We start from the raw sequence: 13,124 nt of genomic DNA, 5'->3' as shown, positions 1-13,124 counted from the left end.
GGTTTGCAGGAATGTCAGAGGAAGCTGGACCACAAGCTGAGTCTGGACTCCTACCTGCTGAAACCGGTCCAGAGAATCACCAAGTACCAACTGCTGCTCAAGGTGAGCTGCCTGCCCCCACCGCGGCCTCGCAGCCCCCCACCTGCAGCTGCCCCGGCCACCCCGGAGCGCTGCGGTCCCAGCCCCTCTGCGAGGGCCCTGGCTCTTCACAGACCTTTGTGCAGCACCTACTGTGTGCCGGCCATTGTTGGGGGGCTGTGGACACAGGGGCAAACAGTTGGGCAGACCTGCCCCACGGAGCACGCGCTCCAGGCGTCTCCACGCACACACCCCAGGCCGTGCGCCCACACGTGGTCCTCCCTGCAAGGCGGCCTGTGTCCAGCTTCCTTTTCGGGCCAGAGTGAACGAGCCAGTGGACCCGCAGATGCCTTTAGCCATCACGGGTTTGGGGGTGTCAGGTTCGAAAGGAAAGAATAACAGGTCTAGGAGTGGGAAGACGTGAGCTGCAGAAGGGGCGCCCGCCCCGGGGAGGCCTGGCTGAGCGTCTGGCTCAGGGGATGTCCCTGTCTGCAGCACCAGGCAGGACCGTTGGGACAGGCAGGCTGTGGGGGGTGGCATCCTGGATGTCCTGAGGGTCCACGCAGGTGCCCAGGGCCGGAGCAGGGAGTCCCATGTCCCACGGATGTGTGAAGGCATCCTCATCCCCCAGGAGATGCTAAAATACAGCAAGAGCTGCGAGGGGGCCGAGGACCTGCAGGAGGCACTGAGCTCCATCCTGGGCATCCTCAAGGCTGTGAACGACTCCATGCACCTGATCGCCATCACCGGCTACGACGTAAGGGCTTCCCCCTTCCTGCCGACGAGCCTGGTGACGGTCCGCCTGCCATCCGTGCAGAGCTGTGCGGGGAGCATCCATGTGTCTGCGTGTCCCTGCAATCTGGCAGGAACCCAGTTCCGACTGGCGTCTGGGGCGGGCCCAGGGCGAATGGACCTCCAGCTCGGGGCGTGCCCCCGACTACAGGGAGCCTTCACCCCTCCGAGTGGCCCGTCAGTGCAGGAGCCCTGAGGGCGGCGGTGCTCAGAGCCGATCTGTGTTCGCTGCAGCTTGTGGGTTGGGGACAGGGGACAAGCGAGCGTGAAGGTCAGACTCTGCTTTTTCCTCCTGTGCCCGAATTAGGTCAGTTTTGTTGCTTCTCTGTAAGTCAATTTGCGCCTGCCCTATTCTTCTGAATTTAACAGGCTTTATTTTTAGAGCAGTGTTAGGTTTGCAGAAGGATAAGGGAAGGCACGAGGACCTCCCCCACGCCCCCGCGCCCCCATGCAGCCCCCCCGTTCCCCACACCCAGCAGGTGGGACCTTTGTCACAGGGATGAACCTCCGCTGGTTCATCATCTCCACCCAGAGTCCAGGATGTGCCTCCCATGGGTTTGGACAGACGTGGAACACCCTGTGTCCACCAGGACGGTGTCAGAGTTTCACTGCTCGAAAGCCCCCGTGCTCCACCCGTTCACCCTCCCCCAGCCCCTGGCCACCCCCGACCCCTCACCTGTCTCCACAGTTCTGCCTTTTCCCAAGCGTTACGGAGCGGGGGTCCTACAGGACGCAGCTCTCCAAGGGGGGCTGCTTTCCTCGGCAACGTGCGTATAAGTCCCCACGTTCATTCTGGGCTTAGGGGAACCTGAGTGACCTGGGGAAGCTGCTGATGCAGGGCTCCTTCAGCGTCTGGACAGACCACAAGAAGGGCCACACCAAGGTGAAGGACCTGGCCAGGTTCAAGCCCATGCAGCGACACCTCTTCCTGCACGAGAAGGCCGTGCTCTTCTGCAAGAAGAGGGAGGAGAACGGGGAGGGATACGAGAAGGCCCCTTCCTACAGCTACAAGCAGTCCCTGAACGTGAGTGAGGCTTCCTGCCTACAGCCGCTGGCCCTGCGGAGGGGAGGCTTCCTCCCTACAGCCGCTGGCCCTGCGGAGGGGAGGCTTCCTCCCTACAGCCGCTGGCCCTGCGGAGGGGAGAGGGCCAGCGGTCAAGGTCCTAGCAGCCGTGGCCACACCTCCCGGCTTCTGGCGCAGGCCGCTCGTGTCTTTGGGTGTGGGAGTCCGGGCCCCCTGACGGCCTCAGCCCCCACCCCAAAACCACCTCCAGCATCTGGAGGATGCTCCGACCCCTTTCAAAGGCGGGAGGGTGGCGTGCTCTCATGTCACACATAACGAACGTCTGTCTCCCTGCTTTGCGTGGTCAGATGGCGGCCGTCGGCATAACAGAGAACGTGAAGGGCGACGTGAGGAAGTTTGAGATCTGGTACAACGCCAGGGAGGAGGTGTACATCATACAGGTGGGGCCCCCGCGTTCTCCGGGGCCAGGCGTCAGGGACTTGTCGGGCCTCTCCGGCGAGGGCAGGCGTCTGGAAGCTTCCGTGGAGCCTTATCTCCCAGAGGCCTTGTAGGGGGGCTGCCCTGAGCTGGACCCAGGAGGAAGTATGGGGAACCCACAGTTAGGGTGCACAAAGGGCGTGGCCGGGAACACGGGCTCGTGTGTTACACACGTGACCAGGCTGTCCTGGCCCTCACGGCCGCGCTGGTGAGGGCAGGAGGTGGGAGGACTGCACGTGCGCCCTGAGCCCACGTGACCTGTCCCTGGGGCCTGTGATCGGGTCGGCCAGCACTCAGGGCTGGTCTCTTCGGGTTGCCCTCCATGTTCAGACACGGGGGCAGCCCCGGGGGATGCGGTGGCCGCGGCACCCTGTCCCGGCGTGCCCACCAGCACGGCAGCCCTGCAGAGATGGTGCCCGGCTCCGGCTCGGGCACCAGCCCCCAGGAGCTGTGGGGACGGCGGCCGGCACTCTGGCTTTCTGCCGGCCCCGCCTCCAGAGCCCAGCTGTCACTGCCCTCTGGCCGCACGCGCGGTACCGATGCAGGACAGCGGCTCGCGCCGCTCGTGCCCTGGGAGCTTCTCCCGTCTTCCTCGTCATAAAACGATGCCGTGGACCACTTCCCGGAGAGACGTGCTCCCAAAGGGGGGTTTGTGCCCCAGGTTTCCACTGAGTCCGACGCCAGCGAGGGTGTGGCGGGGGAGGCCGGGCGGTCAGCCCGCCGCCCGTGTGGCCCACAGGCCCTCCCTCTGTGCCGTGCCCATGGTGCAGTCCTGAGGCAAGGGGACTGTCCATCGCCTCCTTTCTCCCGGGCAGTGCTCCCATGGTCCATTCCAAAGTGGTCCGCAGAAGCTTCAGGAGTAAAAGGAAAAGCAGTGTCTTTAGGGAACGTGCGTTCTCACCTCCTGGCATTCCTTCCCGGCCTCAGGCACCGAGCCCTGAAATCAAAGCTGCGTGGGTGAGTGAGATCCGCAAGGTGCTGACCAGCCAGCTGCAAGCCTGCCGAGGTAAGAGCCGCCGCGGCCACGAGCTGCTCTGGGCTTTGGCTCCAGGCGCATTTTTGCGCACGTCCAGAGCGCCCCCCAAATTCTGAGCTCTCGGCGGTGCTGCAGGGTGAGGGGTAAATTTGGTGAGTGGGGCTGTTCCCTCCCTGCAGAAGCCAGCCAGCACAGAGCGCTCGAGCAGTCCCAGAGCCTGCCTCTGCCCGTGCCGCCCAGCACCAGGTGAGCGCCTCCAGCCGGGGACAGGCGCGGGTCTGCATGCGCCGCCGCGTGCACGCGGCCGGTGACCCGCCTCTCCTTACTGGGGTTTGGGTCACCCCAGGTGTGCCGGCAGGGCCCGGGAGCGCCCCCTGGCGTTGCGTGCGGGGGTCCGTGCCCGCGGGCCAGCTTCGGGGACGGGGTCTCTGGCCCCACCCTGGGCAGAGGCCAGCTCTTAACCGTCTCTGATTTCCGTCTGTGGGTCATTTCCTGTTAAGTCAGCACAGGACGTGCGGCTGGCGCGCGTGACAGCCGCCATGTTTCCGCGACGGTGGCGCCTCGGACAGGGACAGGGGCCGTGGGGGCCGAGGTGCAGAGCCCAACACGCCGGCCTCATCCTCCCCTGGCTTCGTCGTGCCTTCTCTGCCCTCAGCTTTCCCGTTACTGTACGCGTTCACGCGGCCTTGTGACTATTTCTCCTGTTTCTGCTGTGAGCCACCTCTGACCCTCGGTGGGACAGGCTATGGTCCAGGGAAATGATCCGCAGAACAACACTTTGAAAAGAGAAAGACCGCCCCCCGAACTCAGAGAAACCCCCACCTCCTATTCGCACCCAGCATGTGGGGTTTGTTCTCGTGTGGTTCTGCCCCCGGGGACCCAGAGGGGCTTGAAGGACCCGGTGGGGCCCCAGGGACGGCGCAGCCTCGGATCCTCAGGGAGGACTTGAAACACTAACCTGCAACGTTCTACTTCCCCTTCTTTTTCCGGGGTGTGTGACGTCATTAGTCCCTCGAAAGGGAGCACGAGGAACATCAAGAAGTTGGAAGAAAGGAAAACTGACCCCCTGAGCCTGGAAGGATACGTGAGCCCCACGTCGTTGCCGAAGCCCCCCGAGAAGGGCAGAGGTGGGTGTCTGCGCCGGGAGCTGCGTCACGGTGTCTGTGAGCGGCGTGTCCGGGACGCACGGACCGCTGCCTGCACGGCGTGCCGGGACCTCCCAGAGACGCGCCCCTCCTGGCGGCCGGGGTGCCCGGAGGAGAGCCCGCGTGACCGGACGTGTGCCCCGAGCGCCCCCACACCATCCCTCTCTCTTCCTTTGTAGATGACACGGTCACTAGCTCTACCTCAGAAAGCTCCGCGCTTTCCAGAAAGCGCTTTACTCTGCAGGGCTTTGCTAACCTCAAAGGTCAGAAAGGTAAAAGGCACCCACCTAAAACCCATGCCGTGGATGTGTCCCTCACCGTGGTGGCCTGTCTGTCATCCATTCGTGTGGTGCTCATCTGTGTGGGCGGCTGCTGCGCGCTCCCCACCGAACCGCGTGTCCTCGTGCTGGTGTGTCTGCGGGACACGCGGCCGGGTTCCCTCGGCGGGGCCTTTGGTTTGACAGGGCGCAAGCTGGCTTTTCCAGCGAAGGCTCGCTCAGAAACCGGAGTGTCATTGCTTTTCTTGGTTTTCTCGGGGCGGCGCCCCCCGCGCCCCCGCCCCTTTCCTGCTCGGTCCTGTTCGGCCCGCAGGTGTCCTGCTCCCCACGGTGCCGCCAGCTGGTGTCGCCTGCCCCTGAGGGGCGGTCGTTAGGCACAGGGCGCCTAGAGGGTCCCTCGCACGGACATCTCCGAGAGCTGGGCCGCCTTTCAGTGCTGCTTGGCGGTGAGCCGTGCGGAGGGCGCTCTCGGAGGTAGCTCAGGGAGCAAGCACTGGACTCCCTGCCTGAAACTAACTGGAGGGTTTTGGTTTCGATTTTGTTTCAATTTGTAAAGTAGTGTTAAGCTGGCCTCAAACTTCCAAAAAAAAAAAAAGGACACGTCCTGGAGCTCTACAGTTGGCTAATGAGCACGGCAAGTGTGTGTCCCACGCGTCCTTCTGTGCAGAGTTAACGCGCCTCCACGTGGCCCCTAGGACGCGGGCACCGCCTCCCCTCCTGCTCTCCGGGGCCTCTCCTGTCCCCCGCGCGAGGGACGTCCGCTAGCTTCGTTCTGCTCACAGGCAGCTACTCTGCACAGTGACGATGAGCCCGCTGGGGGTCTGTGTCCCCTCCCAGCGTGAACACTGCTCCTCTCGCCTCCCCCTGCACCCTGCACGCAGGTCCTCACGTATTTTTGCCTCTTCCTCCTTCTGCAGCTTCTCCTACCAGCCCTGACAAAAAAGCTAAGCGACACGAAGTAAAGAGCGACCCAACGCCTTTTGGTTTACGAGGTAGAGTGGCTCCACCTTCTGAACGTAGCCGGACCTCCGTTTACCCATCCGGTTAGGGACACTGTCTTGCCCTTCGTCGCCACTGAAACACAAAACAAAATAGGTCTCTCCCAGCCAGGGGCAGATTCACTGTTTTCTCCAAAAGCATGATGCTCTGGCGACATACCGTGATGGCGGACCCGTCTCAGCTGGACTCGCGCCGGCTCTGCCCAGAACCTGCAGAAGCACCGGGGCCACCCGTTAGAGGCTGCTGGCGCCTGGCCAGCACGCGGGCTGGGGTGGGCTGTCACGGCAGCCGTGGCAGGCTGTGGGGCACCCCGTCCTCGGGCCCCTGCAGCACCAGCCTCGCCCCGGCAGCGCCAGTTGTCCCGAAGCTTCTTGTTGGAAGCACAGAAGGTAGCCACCAGTGGGGTCCTGCTGACCCCCCATTTCATGGGAGGATGACGGGCTGTACAGACAGGTGGGGCCAAGCTCTGTACTGGACCTCAGGCCTTCTACCTTTTGCCCCTCATATCACGAAGGTAAAGCATGTCCCCCCCAAAATCCAAAGACCCCCCCCCGGCCAAGGCTGAGGGTCTGAAGTTTGCAGGGAGGGATTCACTTTGAATCCTCTTGAATTTTCCAGTAATTGTGAAGTTTCCCAAGGGGTGCAGTTGACCTCACACCCCCCCACCCCAGGACCATCCAGAGGTCACCCAGCACACTTGGCCTTGAGCACAGGTCTGTGTGCCCGGGACCCAGATGGCAGCTCTCCGCCTGCCCCCGTGTGACCAGCTCAGAGGCCAGGGGCTTCCCACAGCCTTCATGTGGGTGGACAGCATCCAGGGGCTGCCGCTGAGGTCCCAGGGCCTGGGACAGGGGTCACTTCCCCATTGACAGCCTTGTTTTCTACTTAAGACCTGGAGACGTCTGAGCGTTGCCCTGGCTAACGTCCCTCGCGCAGGAAGCTGGTGAAGGGGCCTGAGCCCCACTGTGGCCACTTGCCCGCGGTTCCTACCGCCTTTCAGCCAAGTTGTATGTCCTCGCCTGTGATAGGAAAATGAGGCGGCTTCGCAGGTCACCATAGACGGGACCTGAGCGTGGCACCTGGGGCCCCACCGCCAGTCCCCCTCCCCTCCAACTCCTCTGCTCCCCGTTGCCCGCTCTGTGGCTGACCACATCGAGCCACCAGCCTCCTGGGCCCTCTCACAAACGCTTACATGCTTGCCCCCCGAGAAGCTTCATCTGCCCATCGTTTTACTCAGTGTCAATATCAGGGACGATTTTGCAGAGAATAGAGGGGACCACGTTCACGGTCGTGTTGGCGTCATGTCCTACAAACTCGCCAGCATCTGCGTAGATTGAGGGGTGCCGTCCGGTTCCAAACATGTGTCTCCTCATCCCCCAGTTGGTACCTCACGTGCATTGGGCCTCGGTACCTTCCTAACGCCCTTGTTTGAATGTGGTTTTAACGCAGGCAGCTGCTTGAGCCTGGTAGAGAGGCTTTCCCCGAGGCCCCGGGGCAGAGAGGGGAGCACCACAGGCCCACGTCTGCCTCTGTGTGGCCCGGAGCCCCGTGTGTGGTGGTGGGCTGCAGCAGGAGACCCTCCAGCCAGGCCGCCTGGCACTGGGGCCCCAAGGCCCCCCCATCTGCCTTTGGCATGCTGTGCACACCCCCAGACGAGCGAGGGGGCTAGGCTGGGTGGTTTGCAGTGGGAAACCCCAGTGCCCCATCCCTGCACGGACACCAGCCCCCCGCCACTCGCCCCGCGGCCTAGCCCTGAGAAGGCCGGGTTCAGGGGCTCTCCGATGCTGGGCCTGCTGGTGTGGAGCGGGGTCCTGGGGCTCCAGAGGCCTCTGTGGCTCTCACACTCTTCTTTCCGGGCTCAGCACTGCTGGCTGATGGGGAGCTCTAGGCCCCAGCTCCCTTCCTATGAAGATGAGACTCCTAGTGTCCCTTTAGCACAAGCGTTTCATGGCCAACTTGAAACACCACAGGCCTCGGGGACGGGCCTGTCCGGCAGCTTGCCTCACACAGGAGAGCGAGCCCTTCGTCCTCGGGGAAAGCACACTTGCCCAGGCCACATGGGATCTGGAACTGGCATGCCAAGCCCACAGCCAGCGCGCGGTCTTCCCACCGACCCCAGGCTGTGCCCGTGGTCCTCATGCCACAGGAGTGGGCTCCTGCCTCTCACGTTACTGTTGGCATTTATGGTGTTCAGAATCGGGAATCCGTCGCCCCCCATCTCCCCTCGCTTGCGTTCTTCCCAAAATTTCCTGCAAATGGGAAATACAGATGTTATTCTTTGGGGCTGCAGGGCAGGGGGAGCACTGATGAGGGGACATGAGCACATTTCATAAAGTCCCCACAAGTTCTCTCCCCACACGTGCTGGCCCAGCCGCACTCTGTGGTCCCGGAAGTGCAGAGGCGTGGCTCGGGTCTGCGTGTGGCGTCTGCTGGTCTGTGCCGTGAGGGTCACGGTGCCCCGAGCTCATGGGCCAGGACGGTGCTGGCACGGGGCACGCGCCGCTCGCCTCAGCTGCTGCTGTGAGCAGTGCTCCTCCAGGCGGCTTGATGCGTGTGCGAGCTCCAGGCGCTAATTGCAAACCCCTTCCCTCTGGGGGTGTTTGTTCCAACACGGATGGGTAGTGACGTCTCCGACTGGTGACATTCAGGGCTCTGTGCTCCCTGGGTCTGCAGGGCATCGCGGCAGAGCCTGCAGGATCACCTCCCTGAGGGCTGGTTTCGCTGCCTCCCCTGGGCTGGGCTGGCGACGCTCGCCGGTGCTCGGGGCCTCCCCGGACGGTGCACAGTGGGGACACGTGTGTCAGCAGGCGTTCTGGAAGTCCGCCGTGTGTCCCGCTCCAGGGGGCAGGCCCCTCCGGGCGCACGTTGCAGGGTGGCGGGAATTGTGCGGACCACCTTCAGACAGGCTTGCGGTTGAGGGTGGTCCTCACTGGAGTCTGTTCTCTCTCAGGTTGGAGCAAAACGTCTCAGCCCTTGGAGGCCCCTGAGGACAACGACGGCTGGTCCAGTGCCGAAGAGCTGATTAATTCCTCAGACGCAGAGGAGGAAGGCAGAGTGGGCCCCAGGAAGCTGGTAACCTTGGGTCCCCCGGGGTGGTCAGCCCGGCACCGCGGGCTCCTGGGTGGGAGAGCTCCAGAGTGCGACCGTGGTGGTGCCCACCCTCCTCCACCGTCAGGCTCCCAGCAGACAGGCTCTCTCGCACACACCTGATTTGCCCTCCAGACAAGGAGGATGCCCTTAGGACCATCCGCAAAGCTGTGCGTACGGCTCTCCCTCACTTTTTGGAGAGCTCAACTGTTCGAATGCGGATTTGGGGTCTAAACAGGCCCCCCCTTTTTTTTTAAAGATTTTATTTATTTGAGACAGAGAGAATGAGAGAGAGAGAGCACATGAGAGGGGGGAGGGTCAGAGGGAGAAGCAGACTCCCCGCCGAGCAGGGAGCCCGATGCGGGACTCGATCCCGGGACTCCAGGATCATGACCCGAGCTGAAGGCAGTCGCTTAACCGACTGAGCCACCCCGGCGCCCAACAGGCCCTTTCTTTAACACAAGCTGCAAGGAGAAGCCATTTACGCATGAACCGTCAGAGTGGGGTTACGCTGACAGATACTTAGTGCACACCTGGCGCTGTCCTGGTCCAAGCTCCAGGGCTCCACACGGCAGCGCTTCGTCCGTGTGAACGTGCTGAGCAGACACTGGGTGCCAGGCAGTCTAGACACCAAACAGAGCAGAGAACAAAAGACACAGTCTCCACTCTCACAGGGAAACAAAGTAAAAGGTGGTCAAATACAGGCGGGCGTGTTAGGTGAGGATGGGAGCCAAGGAAGGGGAGGTCGTGCCATGAGGAGGGGACGGCAGGTGCCGAGGTCCTGGGGCGGAGGGCTGTGTTTGAGGCCAGACCACCAGCCGTGAGCCAGGGGCACTATACCGGTTGGTTGGGTTTTTAACACGGTGGCAGTGAGAGACTTGGCATCTTCTTACGACCAGGAGCTCTTCCCATTTAAGGTGACAGTCCCATCAAAAGCCCCACAAACAGCAGGGCCCTGACGAAATGCTCGTTGTCCTTCTGTTGCTGGACGCCCCCCTGGGACCTTGGCTGCGGCAGACAGCCACTGCGGCCTCGCTCGGTGTGGGGGCCGCGGACTGTCCCCTTTGATGCGCCGCCTCCTCCGCCACCAGGTCCCAGGAAAGTACACGGTCGTGACGGGCGACGAGAAGGAAAGCCCCGACGCGCTTGCCGTGAGAAGTGGGGACGTGGTGGAGGTGGTCCACGAGGGCGACGAGGGCCTTTGGTAAGATGCCTGCAGTGGGCTCAGGCCCAGGACGCCCGGGGGGGGCGGGGGGCACATGGCTGGAGCCCTGACGGCCCACGCCCCTTTCAGGTATGTCAGGAACCTGACCTCCAGCAAGGAGAGCTGGGTGCCGGCCAGCAGTCTGTCCACCCTCCTCAGCACGTCCGGCTCGGCTCAGTGCCTGAGCAGCTCAGGTAAGACCCCCGGCCCACACGGGCCGCGCCCCGAGCCCGCGGGGTTCCACAGCCGTGAGCTTGAGCATGCAGACACGCAGCCGCAGCCGTTCTTGCCTGGTTTTCCCGCAGAGTCCAGTGCGGGGTCCGCCCTGCTGAGCACCTCCTCCAGCTGCAGCGAGAGCTGTGGGGCCCCCCTCTCAGACCTCCAGGGGTAGCGCCGGGCCCCGCAGGAGGCCGTGCGGCCTGCGAGCCTCTAAGTTTTCCTTTGCTTGGGCTTGCTTAGTTTGGTGAGGGGACGGTGCTCTAAGAGCCTGGGGAAGGAGGACCCGGACAAGACCCCAACGAGGAGCCACCTGCCGCCCCCGGAACCTCAAGGTGCAGACGCAGGGGCCCGCAGAGGGAAGGTTCTGGAAGATTCTGCCCTGCGGCCTCCACGCCAGGACCACCCCCGATGAGGGTGCAGAAGCCAGTTGCACGAAGACAGAGTTGCACTGAGCTTTCCAGGAAAACCAGGATGGACCGAGGGCACCAGGCCGCCGCGAGGAGCCCGTCCCAGCCGCTCTGCGTGGTTCCGGGCATTTCTGGTCTGGTGCTTCCTGCAGGAATAGGCACGTCGTGGGAGTGACGAGTCCACTGACCCAGCAGCTTGGTGGGGGGACTGTTTTGTCTTTTACAAGTTTTTTTTAAAGCAGGGATTAATTCCATGGCCATTTTTTGTGGTACTCTGGCCACTAATCTTTACCAAGAATCACTGTGTTTACATGAAATGACAATTTGATACAAAACTATTTTCTGTTACCGGGGTTTACATGACAGCACGTTGTTTATACTGCTGGGAGATTTGGGGGCTCTCGTGGGGACGGAAGCCCTCGCCAAGGCCCGCCTGGCCACAGGCGGGTGAACACACGCCCCCAATAAAATCCAGCAGCGTTTCTACAAACAGAGGCAGTGGAAACCAAGGAGAGTCCCTTATCTGTGTAGGTTAATTTTCAAAAGAAAATTTAAACTATAATTTAAAATATTTAGCTTCTTTTCTACAAAAAAAAATGGAACTTGATTTTTTTACCTAGCTTCACTGAATTAGGATTTTTTATTGTTTTTAAAGAATAAGTAAAGATGCGGTTTTTGTGGGGTACCCTCTGAGCGAGCGCTACCCACGCGGGCTGGGTAGAAGCGCCAGCCTCCGGCGGGTTCCGCCACCACCTCCCGCACTCGGTAAACCCCCCGAGCTTGGAAACGCAAGGAGTTCATTACTGAAACCGAGGCAGAACCAGAAAGAAAACTCTTGCGTTTTACCTTTTTGTGTTTCGGAAACAAATTCTGTTCTTTGGAAACACCGTCTGTATCTGGTGGGGGCAGATATTTTTATTCGTGTGCATATGTGGGTGTGTGTACGTAGGTGTCCCGTGTCAGGGACGCACCACGGCCCCCGCGATGCTGGAAACTGTCACTTCACAGCCCTCCCTGTGCCCCGCGCCCGCCATGCCCACCGCCCACGAGGCCCCCACCGGCCCACCTCTGCAGTGCGTCCCAGCAGCTTTCCTCGGTGTCCGGTCGTGAGACCATGACGTGTCTGACAGTTTACTCCGCACGCAGCTCGTCCAGAGTCCACCCCTGCCGCCTCGGCCACGTCACCACCGCTGGGGGCCCATCTTCGTTAAGGCACTTTAAAACCTCCCGTCCCGTCACTGCTTCTTGTTTCGTTTCAGGTCTTTTTTTTTTTTTTTCTGCTGATGTAAATGAAATTTAAAAATCAGAGTTCTTTATTGTGTGGATGGAATTTGAATAAATATCAGCCCCTCTCGCTGTCTGCACAGAATTCCTCACGCGCCGTGTGTTTATCGTGCTCACGTACGTCCACCCAGCACCTCGAGCTCCCATGAGAAATGAGGCAGGCACTGAGCTTGACCCAGAAGATGTCCCATACGCTTCATTTTGTCAGAAGATGATGGAAATAGAATAACACGCATATTGTATCCACAGTGTAAAGATAACAAGAGAAATGGTGAAATCACTATGTTGGAACAAGAGTCCAAGAGATGGCTTCTGAGCCAGGAGGGTCCGGGGGCAGAAGGGACAGTGGTGGGGAGGGAGGCGTGACCCACGGAAGCAAGGAGTCACGGAGGCCGGTCAGAGCTGCGCTCACCCACACCCCAGAATCTTGCTAAGCCGACCAGTCGGGAGGGGATCAAACCAGATGCAACAGATAATTGCTAAAAGACACCGCACAACCAAATCGCACAAGGGCTGGAAGTAAAGACCGGAACAGAGATGTAGCAAACACTGACCTCCCGGGAGCCCTCTGCGGACCCGCGGCCTGGGCCCCAGGCTCAGACCCAACCCTGCACTGTTGTTGGGGCCTGCCTTGCTCAGTGGACTGTGTGGCTGTGGTGTAGGGTCCGGGTGGGGGTCTCCTGCTCCCTGAGCCTAGCTCTCTGATGCCAGCGAGCCCTGGGGCTGCCCCATTCTGCTTCTGCTCACCGACCGGGGCCTGGGGTAGGACTGCTCCCTGCCTGCGCTTGCTGTCCTTCATGGACAGAAGGCCACATCCCCCACTGGCCTGTGCTGTCCCCCACCTCCCCGGAGGACCCACGCCACCCCTGGACTCAAGGGCTCAGTCCAGCGCGTGTCCCAAACCCACACGGACCTCTGCTGTCCGGCAGGTGCTGCCCACGAAATCCTGTTCCCCTCAGCTTTGGGCAGTCAGAGAAGGAACGTCCCTTTCCTGCACCTCCCGGCCAGTCGCCCCGAGTCTGCAACCAGACGCCACTGCTCTGACAACAGCCTCAGCTCCAGTCCGCTCAAGAGGAGCATGGACACGGGCTGAGAGCCTTCCCTATGTTTGCATCACCCAGAAACCCGGAACGCAGCCTCGCCCGGCAGCAGAA

The 13,124-nt window shown here is 61.6% G+C and overlaps 1 protein-coding gene across 7 annotated transcripts in view; it reads left to right on the top strand.

The window, feature by feature from the left end:
- The window catches only part of MCF2L (MCF.2 cell line derived transforming sequence like), a 96,600-nt gene extending 84,554 nt beyond the window's left edge, over positions 1–12,046 (top strand). For 2 of the 7 annotated variants that reach the window (XM_064585884.1, XM_045869737.3), the window contains exons 20-32: positions 10–102; positions 710–835; positions 1,673–1,894; positions 2,242–2,334; positions 3,299–3,377; positions 3,527–3,593; positions 4,356–4,474; positions 4,672–4,764; positions 5,688–5,762; positions 8,720–8,841; positions 9,948–10,060; positions 10,151–10,254; positions 10,366–12,046. In XM_064585884.1, the coding sequence (XP_064441954.1) occupies positions 10–102; positions 710–835; positions 1,673–1,894; positions 2,242–2,334; positions 3,299–3,377; positions 3,527–3,593; positions 4,356–4,474; positions 4,672–4,764; positions 5,688–5,762; positions 8,720–8,841; positions 9,948–10,060; positions 10,151–10,254; positions 10,366–10,451 (1,392 nt within the window). In that variant the 3' untranslated portion in view covers positions 10,452–12,046. The remainder of the gene's footprint in view (positions 1–9; positions 103–709; positions 836–1,672; positions 1,895–2,241; positions 2,335–3,298; positions 3,378–3,526; positions 3,594–4,355; positions 4,475–4,671; positions 4,765–5,687; positions 5,763–8,719; positions 8,842–9,947; positions 10,061–10,150; positions 10,255–10,365) is intronic. The other 5 variants (XM_064585885.1, XM_045869740.3, XM_045869738.3 and 2 more) reach the window with 4 other exon arrangements.
- Positions 12,047–13,124: the final 1,078 nt, after the last annotated feature.

This window comes from Mirounga angustirostris, unplaced genomic scaffold, assembly GCF_029215605.1.
Source record: "Mirounga angustirostris isolate CCGP_5_RB_7025 unplaced genomic scaffold, mMirAng1.0.hap1 SCAF_3, whole genome shotgun sequence".
NCBI classification, from domain to species: Eukaryota; Metazoa; Chordata; class Mammalia; order Carnivora; family Phocidae; genus Mirounga; species Mirounga angustirostris.
Note: the sequence above shows the minus strand (reverse complement) of the source record. Positions and strands in the feature narration are given on the sequence as shown.